The sequence below is a fragment of the Acartia tonsa genome, chromosome 12 (assembly GCF_053477335.1).
Source record: "Acartia tonsa isolate MP-2025a chromosome 12, ASM5347733v1, whole genome shotgun sequence".
NCBI classification, from domain to species: Eukaryota; Metazoa; Arthropoda; class Copepoda; order Calanoida; family Acartiidae; genus Acartia; species Acartia tonsa.
The window spans coordinates 40791099-40811297 of record NC_137271.1 but is presented as its reverse complement, the minus strand read 5'-3'; the positions used below and the strand labels follow the sequence as shown (position 1 = coordinate 40811297).

Below are 20199 nucleotides of genomic sequence, written 5' to 3'. Positions count from 1 at the left end.
TTATTTTATTTTATGACACATATAACAAATGATAATGATAACAGTATTATAATACAGGTATTAAATATTCATATACAAACAATAAAATTGAATATGAATAATAGTTATTTCTCGCATCGTATTATAAACGGCTTTCCGCGGATATAGAATGTACAATTATAAGATTAAAACCAGTTTTTTTAGCCCCGAGGTGCCGGAATACCCTGAATTTAGTAAAGCTTCGCTTTCAACAAGCTACAATAACCTACAACAACCTATCTAGTTAGGAAGTGATTCATTCATATCAAATTAAACAAAAAACAAGAACACTTCTCTTTAATTGTTCTTTTGTAGCGCAGCAATAACAAGCTTTCTCAAATTTACTGACAATGACATTAGTAAATACAAATCAAATATTTTGAATGGTAGAGATTAGATGTTAGCCTATCCATATGTATTATGTATGTCCGTTTTTAAAAGCGAAGATTTTCTATAATTAGGGTCGGTCTGTCCGTCCGTCCGAGATAGATAGCTTTTATTCGTTAATTAAGGCAGGTTAGAATTGTCATATCGATTTCAAACTTTGCATGATGATTCCTGTAGTAGTTAGGTACGATTTAGAAAGCAACTCTATAATCATTACCAGAATGTCCGTACGTGAATTTTAAACATGTTGGATTTTTAACTTTTAAAACAACAAATTTTTATGTGATCTAATCATCCGATTGATCTGATTTTTGATATGTTGATTCCTGGGACAACAAAGTATAATGTTATAAGCGAAGCAACTCTAAAATGAAGTCCTAAAAATGTAGGTATGTCCATAAACATTATCCTGTATCAAGCAGTTTTTCAACAAATTTACTCACAATTTTGCGTCGACTCTGATTTATATTCTGATTATTCAGTTAATGTCCGTTTGTCCGTTAATGTCCGTTTGTCCTACCGTTTCAGTGCTTCGCTTTTATGGATGTTGTCATCCTTGTTTAGTAAGTATTAACATCTTTTAGAGAATGTTTTGCTCCTATTTGGACAAATTAGCACCTAATAAGAAATTGAGTCTATAGTTTTTCAAAGAATCCACACAGGTTTAGATTTAAGGCGTCTTTGCAGCTGCCGATGAAAATCACTGACATTATATTTAAATTGCGTTTTATTTAATAAAAACATGAATTTTATCTAAGTAGAGTGTTTTGATAAAAGTGATCAAAGATGACATTTTAACGACGGTCATATCTATAAAAATCGATGTATAATTACTTAGAAGTTGCGCTCTGTACACTTGTACTCTGATAAAGTGATGCTTGCAGCTGGCTGAAACAACAAACGCCATCCCCTCCCCTCCCACTGGATAAACGTACCTACCAATTGATGGGGTCCATATAAGCATGCTAAATTAACGACATATTTTCCCCCTGTCAATATATCCACGTATATCCTACATCCATTATAATAATTAAAATATTTTAGGTTTCATTCATTGGTTTAAGATTATTATTATCAACAGCTATTAGTTTTAAGATAAGTTTATTCATGTTTAAAAGCGAAGAATTTCTATAATTACTTCTTGCTCATTCGTTGGTCTCTCTGCAATTGATAGGTTAGAAACATCTTAATAATTTTGAACTTTCAAGATTCCTGTTACAATAAGGTATCATGTGTAAAGCGTAGGAGATGAATAAAAGTAACCAAAAGAATCTTATATTGCTTTCTTTTAAATAATAATTACTAAGACAATAAAGCATGTTTCATAATAAAATTTTTGATCTGAAATATATGTTCGTTTTACCCTTGTCTGATTTTCTAAGCTTTGCTTTTTATGGATGTTATTATCAAATATTTTTCTCGATTAATGGCCTACTTCATATAAATACAACAGGAGAGATATCTAGAAGACAATTAGCTTAATTGGTTACAATTTTATTTTCACTTGTGCGACATAGAAGCAGGAATACAATTTTAAATGTGTTTACAGTTGAGTTATGGTTTTTTTTGTGCCCAATTTCTTACTATAATCCATAACACTAGTCCTAAAACTCTTACAATAACGTTTTCTTATTTGTTGGCTTAACAACCTTGGGGCCTTTTTTTTGAATTTTGATTATTTGGTTTATTTTGTTGAGTTTCCTAACGTTACAACCAATCAATAATTATAATCTACAGAAGGGGTAATTTTATTTATCATCATTACAGATGTACATTAATTTATCGGCCATTGTCTTATCCCTTTAAATCCCTGTGATTATCTATGAGAGCAATCAGCATAATCAGGGGCGCCATTCCAGAACTTGTAATAATCATTTACAACATTAATAATCTTATGGACCACCCATCTTTGTAATTAATTTCTTGTACGACCATTGTCTGGAAAGTCTTATCTGTGCTTGGTAATGAGTTGAGCCCGTTTATGTGCCAAGGTATTTTCTTTAATTATTGACGACATGCTCCTGACATGGCAGCAGTATGTACCATTGTAAGGTCTCTAGTATTACGCGGTGAGGTTTAAACTCGAAACCGGCAGCTCACCGACAGCAAGCCGTCATGTCACCAATAACGATAATGCTGCTAGTTATATCTGAAATGAAAACTTTTTCATTTTCAAAATTTCCTAACAGGTTCTTAAAGGGAGTGTAAGGGATTTGTGAAAACCCTCCTAAATAACGAAATTTACAAGCAATGCCTTTCCCTTTTACTCAATCATTGCTACCCCCCCCTAGATATACCACACTTTTCTGGGATCTTGCTGAGTCAAGTATCAACTGTTGGGAATATCAAAGGATGACTCCATGCAAAATTTGAGCCGGATCCGGCCAAAACCGGCCGTGAATTTTATGAAAAACCGGTTTTTTCCGGTTTTTAGGGGGTATCTGTAAATCGATTCAGCTGGAGCAAAACCGGTTAGAGGTACAAAAAATTTTACTTCACATAAAATTTAGCCAACGCAATTGCCTACAAAAATGTACTTCATCATCAACTTGATTGGACAACTCTTTCCCCTCCTAAATGTCCATTAAAACCTCGGAAACGGCAAAAATCGCCAAAAATCACGCCTTCGGCGGCAAATAACGGCTAAACGGTCAGCCGGAGGCGAATGAAACATAAATAAAGAAATGTCTGCCTCAAAAAGTTGTTCAACATCAAAGAGATGCTGGAAGTCTCTAAAACGACTCCTTCCCCTCCTTTAAGGGGAAAAACTGAAAAAACGTGATTTTCAAAAGTATGCCCACTTCGTGGGTGTGGGGGGCACTGAACCCGTCACCCCAGGGTCACCAAATATAAAGTCTAGGCGGCCCACAATGCTGAATTTTCATCAAATGAAAGTCTTGTGTCATTATCTTTTATGAGAAAAAAGTTATTAATTAATTAAAATTTCAAATTGTGATTTTTTGATGGATTTCTTTGATGAAATGACAGGCCGGTCAATGTTTAGGCCATTTTTTGCGGTTTTTGGGCCGTCACGCCCAAACGGTTTGAGATAATCTCACGGGACCTTTTGCCCAACCTAAGTCTGGTTATTTGTGAGGTCTAGGAAAAAAAACAGACTTACGCAAAAGATTATAATTATAATCTTTACACAGAAAAATGGCACGAGGTGAGGGTTTGAGGGGGCAAAATGAGCCGACCAGCGATTTTTGATGGCACGCAGCGACGTCATGCTTCATCCAATCTGGGATTTTTTTTCTTCTTAGATCTTGCAAATAACCAGGCTTAGGTCGGGCAAAAGGTCCCGTGAGATTATCTCAAACCGTTTGGGCGTGGCGGGCCGAAAACAGCAAAAAATGGCCTAAAAATTGACCAGCCTGTCATTTCATCAAAGAAATCCATCAAAAAATCACAATTTGAAATTTTAATTAATTAATAACTTTTTTCTCATAAAAGATAATGACACAAGACTTTCACTTGGTGAAAATTCAGCATTGTGGGCCGCCTAGACTTTATATTTGGTGACCCTGGGGTGACGGGTTCAGTGCCCCCCATACCCACGAAGTGGGCATACTTTTGAAAATCACGTTTTTTCAGTTTTTCCCCTTAAAGGAGGGGAAGGAGTCGTTTTAGAGACTTCCAGCATCTCTTTGATGTTGAACAACTTTTTGAGGCAGACATTTCTTTATTTATGTTTCATTCGCCTCCGGCTGACCGTTTAGCCGTTATTTGCCGCCGAAGGCGTGATTTTTGGCGATTTTTGCCGTTTCCGAGGTTTTAATGGACATTTAGGAGGGGAAAGAGTTGTCCAATCAAGTTGATGATGAAGTACATTTTTGTAGGCAATTGCGTTGGCTAAATTTTATGTGAAGTAAAATTTTTTGTACCTCTAACCGGTTTTGCTCCAGCTGAATCGATTTACAGATACCCCCTAAAAACCGGAAAAAACCGGTTTTTCATAAAATTCACGGCCGGTTTTGGCCGGATCCGGCTCAAATTTTGCATGGAGTCATCCTTTGATATTCCCAACAGTTGATACTTGACTCAGCAAGATCCCAGAAAAGTGTGGTATATCTACCCCCCCCCCCCCCCCCACGTCAATGTCTGTGCACGCGTCTGGCTACAAATGCAAGTAATCATATTTTTTTTTTATTTTCATTTAAAATATATTTGAACTAGTAATAATTCATTTAGATTTATAAGTCTGATGTCTTGTTGATGAGGTGACCTGAAAGTTTACTACTTGTACTCTGATTATTATTACGCACCCAAGGAAATTCCAAGGGTAGCACAGTCGTATTCTTCTAAGTCTACTTCTACCATAGTTACTTTTCTGTCAGGTTAGCAAATAATCAGGTTTTATGTAAAGGGATATTTTAACAGGGGAAATTTTTGTCACTAATTCAGGTTGCTAATATGGACCTTATTTATTGGTCAGTTCGTTCATCCAGTAGGAGGAAAGGGGATGTTGTAAATGGGTTGTATGGAGGGGTCACGATATTTTAGCCAGTTGCAAGTATCACTTTATTGGAGTACATATAAATTTAGCAACATTCAAGTAATAATATTGACTATTATGTAACAGAAAGGCTCTTTTCAGAAATAAAAAAGGTCACATTTAGCATAATTCCTATATTTTTGTATAAGTAAAATCCATCAGCCAACCAACCCTTTGATTGCATGCCCTTTGTCTGAGAAATCCTAACTATGAATGGTAATGAGTTGCGCCTATTTATGAACCAAGGCATTCCCCCTCCTCTTAATATTTATGTCGCGCACCTGACATAGCAGCAGTAGGGAAATTTTTTAACGTCTTTGGCTATGACGCGGTTCGGGCCCGAGATTCGAACCTGTCTCCTCCCCGACATCGAGCGGATGCGCTACGGGTTGAGCTACGATCGCGGGTTATCCAACCTTACATAAAACTCTCCTTGAACTAACGTGGGAACAATATCTGTGTAGCACAAGCTATTATTTAAAATAGGCCTAACAATCAAAATAGTTTCGTAGCAACCATTCAGATTCAGTTGGGCCACTCTCTGCACACCTTTAAAAAACAGGGAGGAAAGGGGATGTTAGATTGTAAATTAATGGTGATACCCTTAAGTCTTAAACAACGTTAAAATCGTTGGCTCAAAAACTTTGGATACTTTGGTTGACTATTGCTTGATCGTCAAATTTTCCAACATGAAACAATAATATCAATCTACAGAACAAAAGGGGGGAATTTTGTTTATCATCATTTGGGAGTTATATAAATTTATCCTTTAAGATCCATTTCTTTAAACTCTTATAATTTTTATGTTTACATAATTAAAAATTCAGATATAATTATAAAAGTCTTTACGTCTGTATTTTATCTAATTCAACGAGGGAGGTGATTTCTTGTCTGCTTTTAAAGAAAGAAGGCTAAATTTGCTTGTGAAGATTCCCAGTACTAGTAATCATCCAGTATAAAAAGCACTTGGTCCCTAATTCAATCTGTAATACTCTAACAGTCATCAGATATATAAACCAAAATATTTGATTTGCTTAGCTCTTATTTAATATGTAATTTTATTTTTTTGGGGGGGAGGGATTCTTGTAATCAATGAGTCTTTCTCTATGACTTAACAATTTCAAATAGAAAGGAAAATGCGACTATATAAAACTTCTCACACCTTAACACATAAAAATATTAGGGAGTATGCCTTTTTATTTAACATTCTTATATAAATTATTCAGTATGATAAACGAATACATAACTGTGTAAAGACATTGAAAGTTGTATATACTTATGAGTTTAGGCAATGCCTTGTTTTTAGAAAGGCCTAACTCATTAAGATGCACAGTTAGGACTCTCAGACAAAGGTTCTTCTTCCAATACACAATGATCCTTGCATGTATCTAACCCGTCGTAGTATAATGTATAATTTTCCTTCAGGTCTTGATTTTATAAAAGATTAGCTATATTTAATTCATTTCATCAAAGATTAATATTGATATCTAAATGAATTGAAATCTTAGCTATTCAAATACTTACAGAAGTTGGATGTTTGAGTCTTTTAATACCTGATTAATAATTTTTAGGGAAGCTTAGTGCTTTTCATAGCAGGGTTTAGGCTATATGGCGGTAAGTTAGTTTCAAGATCACATTTAAATATCGGTTTATGGGATTTATTGGCAGTACATTTGATTGAATTATTGATACAATTATTTTCGTAATTCTTAAAACAATGAATAAAATCTACAAAAGAGGTAAATTGTTTATTATCATTGGGGATGTATATCAATTTGTCTTATCCCTAAAGATCCCCAGCTACTATCGCTAGCAACTGGAAGCGTGAGAAAAATGTTAAGGCCATTATAATTTTGCTAAATAGGTTTACCAAGAAATATTTCTTCCAATGAATGATTTATCTAAACCAAATTTATGGAAATTAGTTTTCCAATGAAACGGATAAAAAATTGCAAAGGAATAGAGGGGACAAGAGCTGTATGTAACACTATATACCCACGGGTAGACTTTCGAATTGGTCTTTGAATATCCGCCAATTGTGTTGGAAATATAAACACAGCCAAGTCGCTACAAAAGAGGTGGAAATAATTTGCAAGCAGAAGGTCCCCACCACTTGGGCCGGGATGTTTTCTTGGTCATACATCAATACTTATACCTTCATTACTTAAACAATTACGTTATGTTTATTGCAAATGAAAAAAAGACAAGAGTAACTCTTGTGATTTTAATTTTTTTTTGTTATTATGTGACTGACGTACGGACATATCCTAATCATCTAGAAGCTGAAACTTGAAAAATATAAAAAAAAAATTACGATTTCAAGGGCACACTGTCTCAAATATGTAATAGTAGTGTGGTTTAATAGTTATTTCTCGTATCGTATTATAAACGGCTTTCCGCGGATATAGAATGTACAATTATAAGATTAAAACTAGTTTTTTTAGCCCCGAGGTGCCGGAGGCACCGGCTAAAAAAACTGGTTTTAATCTTATGATTGTACATTTCTATATTCGTAGAAAACTGGATATAATACGATGCTAGACATAGTTTTTTCGTAGGGATGAGAACCGGTTCCTATCCACTGGATTCGAATGAATACGAGAAATGATATTCTTCGTAGTGGTTCTACAAATAATTATTACAATAATTAAAATGGATAACAACCCTCTCATAGCTGTGTCTTTAATCTTGGTCAGGTTCTAAGCCATTTTGTTCAAGAACTTGTCACTATGAAAACATCTGCCCCCCACCCCTATAAACTAAATTTGAATTTTTCATTTATTAAAATTGGTAATCTAAAGTTCCCTCCCCCACTACCTTTTTTTAAACAGACATAATTATTTCAGATGAAAACCCAGAGATACTAAAGATTATAATATAGTACATGATAGTCCTAGGAATCAACAAATAATAAATAAATAGGAAGATTCTTTCAGTTGTTTTTTTTGTTTGTTGTCAAAACAGTTGACGTACTTTCTATAAATATGCAAAAACAAATTGGATGATACCTAATTGTTATTGGATTCACCATTAAAAGTTAAAATATACTTATTACTATTTCTACCACCATGGCTCTGTTATGACATTCTTTGTGTGACTTGACAGCATAATAGCATTAAACTTGTCATTGGCTTATACAAACCTTCAACAAAAGACCCAATGGAACACAGAAAACTATAGAAACTGGATAGTACATAGATATTGCAAACCCTTTACCCATGGTTTACGTATTCCAATATTACAAAACTCTTCTAGATTTATCTTATTCCGGTAAGAACAATTAACTTTCAGAGATTGTGTTTTGGTTATGATTCAGGACAGGGCAATGGTTCTAAATAAATCTCTCCCCTCGACAACAATTCTATAGACAGATTTTTAACTTTGAATTGTAAATTACACCGGCACCAAAAGTTTTACAACCGCGTTATCTTATCTGTTGGCTCAACATTTTTGGGGACTTTCATTGAATTTTAATTCTTTGGTTTCAAATTTTTATTAACCGATTATTTGAATTAACTGAAGAGTCACCAGCCAAGATATATTAAGACAATCAATGAGAGAGTGTGTTTATAAAACTTTGGGTACCAGTATAATTTACATTGAACGATCTGCGTAAAAAACAGTTTATAGATATCTATAAATTTATTCATATCTGCTTAAAAATCTATAAAGAATTCATTAATAGTTATTTATCGTATTATAGACAGCTTTTCACGGATAATAAAATAAAAAAAGTTTTTTTTAGACACAAGAGCCAAAACTGGCATTAATTTTATGATTTTTATTTTAATATCCATGGAAAATCGCCTGTAATACGATGCTATACATGATTTTTCAGCAGAACTGAGAAACGATTCTAATCCAGCGGATATTGACTGATTTCAAAGCCATAATGGAAAAGAATTTAACAAAGAATATAATTTTTATTAAATGATTTCTTCAGAAACAAATATATTTCTGTTTTCTTTGACTTTTAATATTTCTATTATAAAAATCAATATTATTATTTGAGAAAAAATATTAAATAAAAAAACTATAAATTTAAAAAGAAATTAAGAAAGCATAGATGTTAAAGTAAAATTGTAAAAATTGTCAGAAAATTAGCTTTTTATGTTTTTGCTTTTCATTCAAAGTTTTTTTTTAGGATAATTAATATATCGGATCAATAATATCGAAAGTAATATAAGAATTTAAATTTTGATATGTACATTAAAATTATAAGTAAACCACGTAAAGTTAGTTATATCTATCTAATAGTATAGGTTAATCTATTTTTATAAAATTAAACCAATATTTTAATGGATTTCAGAAAAAAAATTTATAAAATCCATTCAAAAATCCGTTCAAAATATGAGAATAGTTATTTATCGCATCGTATTATAGACAGCTTTCCGCGGATATTAAAATGAGAAATTATGATATTCGTGGAAAAAATGCTGTAATACAATTTTATCAGTATGGCTGAGAACCAGTTCTAATCCAGTGGATATATCAATTTTGGAGCCATACTGAAAAAAATATTTAATTTTCTCAAAAACATGATTTTTCAACACAGGTTTACCAATCGTAGTAGATAGATATACCTAATCTTTATGTGATTCTACTAAATATGTTTATTTAAATAAGTATTTATACAATTTAAGGATATAAAATTTATCTATAAAGCACTTATAAGAATATCAAACGATTAAATTTCAGGAATAAGGAATAATGCATCTCAAGCATTATTTTAGCCAACATTTTGAAGAAAAAATATTCACTATTAAGACAAAATATACTGTTTTTATACAGATAAAAGTACAAAATAATTCTTATTATTAAGGGATCTAAAAAGGTAAGACAGTGGCCGATATTTTAAATTACATCCCCAATGACGATACATAAAATAACCCCTTCTGTAGATTACAATTAGTGGCTGAAATATTTGGACACTCAACCAATCAAAATTCAATAAATGTCCCCAAAGTTGTAAAAACCAACTTTATTACAAGACTTTGCGGACTAGTGTAATAAACCACCCAATGTTTTCGGCTTCCCTGGTTATTAGTAAATATATAAAGTTGGCGGAAAATAGTTTTTCTTTGGATGCATTATCCCTTTGTTCCTGTTAAATTGAGCTTCTGTGTGTGAGGAGTTTGAGTCTCATCTCTTAAGGAAAGAGTAAAAGCTGTTCGTTGATTCTTGTTTTCTGAAAGCAAGCAATTTTTCATCATAATCTAATAATAACCTATGGTTTTTTTAACAAGCTATTCTTGTTTAGATTTTAGTTTTTATTTTATTTAATATGGATAGGTATTTTTCTACTATTTTGGTCTCTATTTAGGTTTTTTTATATCATGGTTTTAAAACTAAAATAAGTAAAAACGATTATGTCCATAATTTACGCATCATTGAAAAAATACAAATCTTGAAACAAGTGCAGGGCAGTGTTGAACAAATTTAAACAACTCTTGTTTAAACTTGTAGTTCTAATGAAACAAGCATTATGCAATGCATCCATAAAAGCGTGCGAAGCTCTAAAATCAGAATGAAGGACAAACGAACATCAACTCTTTAGAGGGGCAGAATATTCACTTTTAAGCCTAAACAAAATTATACATACATTTGTTGTAAAATTGCATAAAAATACAAGATATAGTATCAGGAAATACTTTCATTTTTAGGATTTACTGACGGACGGACAGATACTAATTATAGAAAAGCTTATAATCTAAAAATCCGACAGCAAATGAGTAAAATATAGGTTTAAAAATTGGACAAACATACACAGGTAATTTTTATTTATAGAGTAGCTTTGTTTTTAAAAAAATCATGCACAGTTCTATGTCTTTTATGTTTTAAAAATGTCTTTCTGTATGTATAGAAATAAAAGTAACTAAAGGAAGAAACAAGGATGATAACATCCATAAGTAGCTAAAAAAACAAAAAAAAGACTACTTAAAAATTATCTAGTCTAATTCTAGGCTACAAATACAGCAGGGATGCATGGAGAGAACAATGGAGGATAAATTAATTTTTTATTAATTATCCTGCTTATAGATGAAAAGGGTAAAAATTAAATTATCACCATTGTCCCCTCTCTTCCTGCTTAAAAAACCTAACGCGAACACGTTATAATACCTTCAATTTTTTGAAAACAAAAATACTTTTCACACTTCAATTATAAAATATTAATTTTTGTATTATTTTTTTATTGAAGTGAAAAATTTCCTTTGGGGCTTTTGTTCTTGCTTCTGTTCTTGGGGCTTAGGTTCCCCTCCTCCTAGCCCAGTCAAGGCTGAAATAATATATTTATTATCCCAGTAGTAAAATAATAAAGGGGGACATGAGTTATATGTCACACCAACAGAAAGCAATTTGTTAGCAGACAAAAAGGGGTCTCCACCACATGGGCCAGGTAGTTGGCAGGATTATACATCTTTGTATACTTAGACAATACATTTATTATGATGAACTGAATTTTAATTTCCGAATGTGTACACAGTTTCCTCGGTGTTTCCTTATCTTAACTCAATATTTACTACAAGCTAAAAAAGCTTCAAACTTCCAAACTTTCAAAATTTTAAATTTTTTTTGAAAGTTTGAAGCTTTTTTAGCTAGTAGTAAATATTAGGATGAGGAAACTGTGTACACATTCGGAATTTAAAATTCAGTTCATCTTTATTATTCCAAGGCTAAAATAATAGATTTATTACCCTAGATGGTCAATCAGACACAATAATTCTTTATTTTTAAAGGAATTTCTAAACTATTAGAACAAATTATTCTCGAAAAAAATCACGAAACCTTATGAAAGGACATTTTGAAAATAAATTCACGAAACCTTTATTAAACATGTTAAATTGAAAAAACACTTAAAACATTTTAAAAAGTTTTGTGAGCTTTGTTTCTGTTATACCAACCATAACCAACAACTGAATTAATTCAAGAAAAAGAATATTTGTAAGGTTTTATCATTTTAGCAGTTTTTTGGGGTCTACCTTAGTCAATGACGACCAATTTATATGTGACCTTAAAATATTTTTTTTTTCTATTGACCTTGTTGTTTATACTATTACCCTAAAAAATACTATATTTTGGTGCTTTCCCACAAAGTGCTTGTCGAGCAATGAATCCTGCTGGAATGGAGATACCATGTACCCAATATAACCCAACCTAAACTAGCTAAAGCTAAAACTCTAATATATAGAAAACAAATATTGAATTTATTACTGGAAAAAAACTGTTACCTAGATAAGACTGTTCATCCTTCTTCTTTTTTGAGCGCTCAGCAGCGGCCGGCGCAGGATCACTCTGGCTGTTTCCAGGGCTGCCAGCTCCGTTGGAGCCGTTGGCACCGTTCATCCTGGCGGCTGGCGGCTCGGGACTCAAGGTCTGGCGGATAGATAGATAGTTCAAATATAGATAGATACATAAATAACAAAAGTCACAAAAGCAGTCAATTTAATAATTTACTAAAAAGTTGAAAACATTTTAGTTTACTAGATATTAACAAGGATGTAACAATAAAAGATAACATAATATTCTCCCCATTTTTTCGTGCAAAAGTTTCTTTGGAGAAGGAAGGGGTTGTAAATTATTTTATCCATCATTCTTCTTTCAAAAGAAAAATTACTACGAGAAACTTTTACTTTTATATTTGATTGTTTTTATCTTTAAGAATTTTTATTTTTTGTGTATAATGTTATAGTATGTATGTCTTTATTCAATTTTCAAAAAAGCATTTGACTATAACAATAGCGAAATTAAGACTGAAAAAGTACAAAATAATAAAAAAAAAACATTTACATATTATATTAAAGAAAGCCTTCAGGAAATACACCGTTCTAACTTGTAAAAGACTGCCACAAGTAGACCAAAAACAACCAAATTTGAAGCTTTTGGCTTCAATAACCAAAAAGTTATGGGCATCTTAAAATGACATTTTAGATAGTTGAAAATATATGAAATTTTCCCAGCCCTTTAAGATGTTTTTAACTTTTTTGTTATTGAAGCTGGAGTCAAATTTAAGGCACTGGGTCTACGTGTGGCAGTCTTTCAGCAATTAGAGCGCTGTATTGCCTATAAACTTTCTTTAAACTGCGATTGAAAAAAAAAAAAATTTACTTTAAGTATATTAATATACTTTTTAAAATAGTACAGTTAGGGAGTTGAATCCATTTTTATAGAAGCAGAAATATAATCTATGATTATGGTTTGGACCCTTTAAAACTGTAATCTACCTTTCCACTTTCCCTTCTCTTGGTGAAGATATCTTCAACGCCGATACAATTTTTGAAATGTAAGATTCTACTTTCCCTTCTCTTGGTGAAGATATCTTCAACGCCGATACGATTTTTGAAATGTAAGATTCCACTTTCCCCTCTCTTGGTGAAGATATCTTCAACGTCGATACGATTTTTGAAATTTAAGATTCCATTTTTGCCTCTCTTGGTGAAGATATCTTCAACAAGAGAGACAAAAGTGGAATCTTATATTTCAAAAATCGTATCGGCGTTGAAGATATCTTCACCAAGAGAGGGGAAAGTGGAAGGGTAGATTACAGTTTTAGAGGGTCCAAACCATAATCATAGATTATATTTCTGCTTCTATAAAAATGGATTCAACTCCCTAACTGTAGTAGATTCTCTTGAGAACAAGTCTTATTAAGCAAATAAGTGGTGCAGCAGTAACTTTTTCATAATTTTAGAAAAATATTGCATTGTAAATAGCTGGGACAAGTAGTAGTACAAACAACAAATAATTGTCTTAAACATAATACAAAATGTGTATTAACAATACAAAACAATGAAATGAAGTAATTTTATAAAGAAAACTACAATTGATAATAATGTTTACAAATAAGAATAAAAGCCAAACAACACTTCTTAGACGTTTTAACAATAGCGGGCAGGTTCAATAATAGCGAAGCTTTTTCAGAATGTACATTGAAGACAAATATTATTTTTTGATTATTTTTGTATTTTTTCAATTAAACTTTTTTATAGGTCATATTTTTTTCACATTTTTTTATCCCTTCAACGTAAGAAAAACACCACAGCATAACAGACCTAAAGGCGAAAAATGTAGAGCAGTTTTGCAACAAAAATACATCAAAATATAAGCTTCTAAAAACAAATTAAACAGACATACTTTTAAATACAAATTAATTGTTTTGAGTTCATTTGTAAAGGTTCTTGGTCATAATTTTTCTAAGAGGACAATTATTATTGTTTTGTCTTTTTATTTTTTACTTACAGTATTATGAGCATTATTACTATTAGCCTTCACATCCTTCTAAATTAAGATAATCATTCAATTTTAACACGTTTAAACCATAGAGAGAAGGGGGACAATGGGATTTTTATTACACTAGTCCCCATGATTTATATCAAAGTTTTTTTATTTGTTGGCTTAACAACTTTGGGGACTTTAGTGAATTTTGATTGTTTGGATCATTAAGTTGAGTGTTTAAAGTTTTCAATCAGTAATTTTAATTTACTGAAGGGGAAATTATGTGTATCATCAATGGGGGTTACATCAATTTTTCGGCTATTGTCTTATTCCTAAGATCCTTGCGTTTAAACTTACCCCACCTCACTCTGTATTTACGACTGTTTGTATGTATCTATTCTATGCAAAGCTGGCAGTCTTAAATTTTGTTTGAAAAAAAGATAAATATTTATAAATAGTTTATTTCTTATTTATTTTACTTTTTAAGTTCCTTTTAATGTTTAAGGTTCGAATGGCAGCAAAACATTAATAATTAACAGTGGCGTGAACAGCGATTCATTGGGAGGTGTAAAACTATTAGGGAATTAAGAAAGGGAAAGGTAGGCCTTCACAATCTTAATTATAAAGGGCACGCTAAAAATCTCTACTTAAACTTCTTTTCAATTATTGATAAATCTTCGAAATTCATGCTTTTAAATTTTTTAACGTTACACTTTCTTTTTTGCGCTTTCACAAAAAGTATCTTGATGAGCAATGGATCCCTCTCTCCTTATTTTTGACATGAAAATTAGGTGAGGTTGCTACTGGTTTTTTAAATTCTTACTTTAGGTCAGGTTAGGATTGGTCATGTTCGAAACAGGGTAGGAACCACAGCTATAGGCCCTGTAGGTTTAGAGACTCTCACTATGGCAAGGCATGGAAAAAAATGTACAACCACCCCCCCACCCCACCCCCATATTTTCAATTTATTTAAAAACGAAAGGGACGGGGGTATCATTGTTCAACAGGCCCTTTATTTTTTATGCTTACCTTTAATACGGGAAGTGGGATGGACTGGGGGATGGGTACAGAGGTTGGCATGGGGATGGTGTTTACAGTGGCTCCGTTAGACTGCACTGGTGGCGGCTCTACAGACCTCCGTGAGACACTTGCTCGGCTTGCAGCTCTGAATAGTAACTTTGTTATACCATGAAGCATTTATTTATCAAATTTTGGTGGTTTCCCTTAATGTGCCAAGTAGAGCACAGAAACCCGCTCTCACTTATGTTAAATTGTAAAGAAGGGTGGGGGGATTCTTGTGTTTGTGTTTTAAGTTAAGTTAAGTTAGGTAATAAGTCAGGCTCAATGTTGCAGGCAGGGTTGGAGCACTGTAAGTTTGAGCCACCTGCATGGGTAAGGTATAAAAAAAAACTTGCCCCCCCCCCCACTCTTATTTTCAATTTATTTGAGAGAAAAAAGGACTAATACTACGCTTCCCAGAAAAAGTAATATTGATTGTTTTGTTGACTGTCAAAAATAACTTTACAGTACTCTTTTTTTTATGCAATTAATATTTTAATTGCTGCACTACTTATAGGTTAAATTGTCAAAATTCTATTAAATTATAACGTCATACAAATAAAATGGCCAATGATAGGCCAGTATACATCTTACCATTGGTCAATTACAATGTATACTGGCATATCATTGGTCATTTGTATTGTATGACGTCATTTTTGATTAGGCACTGTAAACTGCTTCCATTGTCCATGTTATACTTTACCTTCTTTCAATATCCATGGGTGTAGGAGTGAAGCCTCTAAATGATTCCCTAATGCTAAGCTCGTCCTCTTCACCGTAAGTAAGCTTGGCAGCCTCGTCGTACATATCAGCTGAGGGACGGATTAGCAAACCTAAAAACTGGTTTATTAAATCTCTGTGGTGGGTAAAATATAAAATTCAAATAATAGTTGTGGGTGCTTCCTATAATTCGACTAGCGGCTTCGCCCCTAGCCTCAAGGGGCTTTGCCCCAAGAGGTTTGATCAAACCAATTTTTCGTATTTAGATTTAAAATAAAAAAGAAAAAAAAAATTTTTTTTGGGGGGGGAATTTTTTTTTTTTGGGGGGTCGGGGGGTTAGTCGACCCCACTATTTTAATTTTAGTATTAAAAAAGAAATTTTTTTTTTGGGGGGGGGGGTATTTTTCATTTTTGGGGGGGTTGGGGGTGTCCCACCCCCCGAGAAAATAGTTATAAACCTTCCCGGGACCTATGAGAAGCTACCCTGTAAAGGAGAACCTGATCGGTTCAGCGGTTAGCGAGATCCTTCGCTACAAACAAACAGACAAACAAACAGACAAACAAACAGACAAACAAACAGACAAACAAACAGACAAACAAACACACACACAAACAGACAGACATCGTTCTACTTTGTATTATAGATATACACTATTTATTTCTAGGTTGCTATCTAAGATAGATGGTTGATTTTTTGTGTTATTCTCTGTACCAATGAGTATCCGGTATATAGTTTACTTGGTACGTCAATCTCTCAGTGTTGAGTTTATTTTCTGTCAAGTTTAAAAGTAAAACAATTCTTGACCTATTTTTACTTATAAAGGTTGTGCCCCTAGCCTCTTGTGTCTTGGCAAAATAAAGATTCAAATTTATCACATAGCTAGATCCTAACGAGTAGACATATAACTTTGCCCCTGTTATATATAAATAAAATCAAACACTTGATTTATCGGCAGTTGGAAAAACTATTTATAGTTTTCTATAAACTAAAGCTAAAGCCAAGTTGCTGGTTCAAAATTACTGGATATAGTTGTACCTGAAAATTGTGTGTAATGTGAGCTCTTCAGATCAGTAAAACCTGTCCCAGTAACTGCATAAACCTAGATATTAATTCAAAAATCATTTCTTTATGAAAAACCTTCAGATCAGTAAAACCTGTTCCAGTAACAGCATAAACCTAGATATTAATTCAAAAATCATTTCTTTATGAAAAACCTTCAGATCAGTAAAACCTGTTCCAGTAACTGCATAAACCTAGATATTAATTCAAAAATCATTTCTTTATGAGAAACCTTCAGATCAGTAAAACCTGTTCCAGTAACTGCATAAACCTAGATATTAATTAAAAAAACATTTCTTTATGAAAAATCTTCATATCAGTAAAACCTGTTCCAGTAACTGCATAAACCTAGATATTAATTCAAAAATCATTTCTTTATGAAAAACCTTCAGATCAGTAAAACCTGTTCCAGTAACAGCATAAACCTAGATATTAATTCAAAAATCATTTCTATATGAAAAAACGTCTAAGAGGGGGGGGGGGGGGGCGCTTACCCTACAGGGCAAATTCATGCAGTACCTTAACCCTAAGGGCTAGTGTTACCCATTATCCTATAAAGCAAAAAATAACTTTCCAGTATTCTAAAATAACGGGAGAGGGTTTTCTGTGCATGCCAATGCGTTATTAGGGAAACAGATAATTTTTCTGTTATATCTATTTAAGAAAAGTATGTATAATTTTTTAACCTTTAACAGTAAGGTTCCTTTATGTAACAAAGTTTGTTTTTAGGTCCTGAAATACAGTTCTATGTTTCTACCAAGAGAGAAAGAGAGACACAGAGAGAGAGAGAAAGAGAGAGAGAGATAGAGAGAGAGAGAGAGAGAGAGAGAGAGAGAGATAGATAGATAGAGAGAGAGAGAGAGAGATAGAGAGAGAGAGAGAGAGATAGAGAGAGAGAGAGAGAGAGAGAGAGAGAGATAGAGAGAGAGAGAGAGAGGGAGATATATAGAGAGAGAGAGAGGGAACAATTGGTTGTTTATTACACTAGTCCCAAAGTTCTATAATAATGTTTTCTTATTATAACTTTAGGGACTTCAGTGAATTTGGATTGGCTGTTTCATTAAGTTGAGTGTTTAAAACTACTAATTTCAATCACAAGAAGGGGTAATTTTTTACCATCATTGGGGATGTACATTAATTTATTGGCCATTGTCTTATCCCTTTAGACCCCTGATTTATACCTGTACTCTCTCTCCAATCTCCAGATCCAGCATGCATGTCTGTGTGATCATGGTTTTACCGCGGTTTTCGTTTCCATCCTGGTCAATCATTGCGCATACATCCTAGGTGTTATTATTGTCCTATTAGTTTAAAACTTAATGCAAAGGTTAATACATATGTTTGTATTTTTCTTTGGTTGTCTTATGAAGTAAGGTGAAATGAAATTTTACCCAGGAATATGGTATAGCCAACAAGCGAAATAAATCTAAAATAATATTTGAGGGGCAGATTTTAGGAAGTCTTTACAACTAGGCGTTTTTTTCTGTTTGTACTATTCTAAACTGCTGATATATTTAAAATCTATTGAAAACTAGTCCAAGGACATAAATTGAAATGTGTAAGTATTAGAGTAAAACAATAGAGGGGGAAGGGGTTAAATAACTGAATATCCTCAACCCGTGGACCCTGTGCCTGCTTTGGGGCTTTAAATATCAGAAAATAGCGTCAGAAATATTTTACAGGCAAGTCGCTTTAAAAGAGCAGAGAGTAATTTGCTAGCAGACGAAAAAGGTCCTGAACTCTGGATATAGGTAGTTGTCTGGGTTATAACTCTATATTTATAGATACATTTTGTAAATAAAAACTAGATACGGTCGTCCGGATATACACTAGTTATAAAAAATTATTACCTTTTGGTTTTTGCGCAGGAATAAGAGACACTTCTTACCATCATAGGTACACACAGTTAGGGTAAACATATATGTTCCTAAATATTTATATATATAGTATACACTATAATCATAGGTACACACAGTTAGGGTAAACATATATGTTCCTAAATATTTATACATATAGTATACACTATAATCATAGGTACACACAGTTAGGGTAAACATATATGTTCCTAAATATTTATACATGTAGTATATACTATAATCATAGGTACACACAGTTAGGGTAAACATATATGTTCCTAAATATTTATACATATAGTATATACTATAATCATAGGTACACACAGTTAGGGTAAACATATATGTTCCTAAATATTTATATATATAGTATACACTATAATCATAGGTACACACAGTTATGGTAAACATATATGTTCCTAATATTTGAATAATTGAAATATACAAATAACAGGATCTGTGTGTGTCTGTCTGTCTAGCGAAGGATCTCCTGAACCGATTTGGTTTACAATGTAGTGTACCATAGGTCCATGATTAAGTTTTTCAAATCAATTTCTCTGTATCAAGTTTTTGTTAAAATATAATAGAGACAAAACTTATTAGTACTTTTTTTTCTCCTACTCTTACTATCCAAATAGGACACTTAACATAAAAGTTAGAAAAAGGGTACATTAGACTGTTTATTACACTAGTCCCAAAAAAATTATGATATGCATTTGTCGGCTTTGCAACTTTAGCGATTTTGATATAATTTTGATTGGTTGATCCATTTAGTTTAGAGTTCAAATGTTTCAACCACTAATCTAGAATCTCTAGTATTATACTAGACTGTAATTCAATCATGTAACTGTGCTAACATAATCATCAATGATCTGAAGGGACGAGACAATGGCCGATAAATTGATGTACATTTCTAATGATGATACACAAACTTACCCCTTCTGTAGATTACAGTTAGAAATTGAACCGTTTGGATATTCAACTAAATGAATCAACCAATAAAAAATTTAAACAGTCCCCAAAGTTGTTTTGCAAACAAATAAAAAAATATTTCTATAAAACTTTGGGGACTAGCGTATTACTTTGGAGACTATTATAATATTACCTGGAACAGGAGCCTGGAAGATGCCAGATTTTGGGATCATTCCGTTTCCTATAAAAAACACAATGTAAAATTAACAAAAACCATGAATTACGTCTAAAAGTAGCAAAGCTGTTTGAAATCGTAGGTAAAATATACGGCAAACAAAAGTTTAAAAAAAATGTACGTATTGTACAAATGCGCAAAATATTTTCCATTATGGCTTTGAAACCGATCAATAAAACAAGCATTACTGAAATATCATGTATCGTATATTTTATAGACAGTTTAAAACGAATAATATATAAAAAAA

The 20199-nt window shown here is 32.6% G+C and overlaps 1 protein-coding gene across 9 annotated transcripts in view; it reads right to left on the bottom strand.

Annotated features, from left to right (window-relative positions):
- Window positions 1-8523: 8523 nt before the first annotated feature.
- Window positions 8524-20199, bottom strand: part of LOC145333978 (uncharacterized) — a 227647-nt gene continuing 215971 nt past the window's right edge. The window contains exons 26-36 of one of the 9 annotated variants that reach the window (XR_013884660.1): window positions 19911-19958; window positions 18803-18879; window positions 18134-18235; window positions 17356-17377; window positions 16929-16970; window positions 15876-16005; window positions 15143-15278; window positions 14138-14176; window positions 12130-12274; window positions 11021-11177; window positions 8524-10088 (exon numbers count right to left, since the gene is read on the bottom strand). Coding sequence is in view for 6 of the 9 variants with exons in the window: in XM_080179243.1 (XP_080035369.1) it covers window positions 10043-10090; window positions 11113-11177; window positions 12130-12274; window positions 14138-14176; window positions 15143-15278; window positions 15876-16005; window positions 16929-16970; window positions 17356-17377; window positions 18134-18235; window positions 18803-18879; window positions 19911-19958 (854 nt within the window). In the remaining 3 variants the exon portion in view is untranslated. Of the gene's footprint in view, window positions 10091-11020; window positions 11178-12129; window positions 12275-14137; window positions 14177-15142; window positions 15279-15875; window positions 16006-16928; window positions 16993-17201; window positions 17224-17278; window positions 17301-17355; window positions 17378-18133; window positions 18236-18802; window positions 18880-19910; window positions 19959-20199 lie in introns of all 9 variants that reach the window. The other 8 variants (XM_080179243.1, XM_080179245.1, XM_080179246.1 and 5 more) reach the window with 8 other exon arrangements.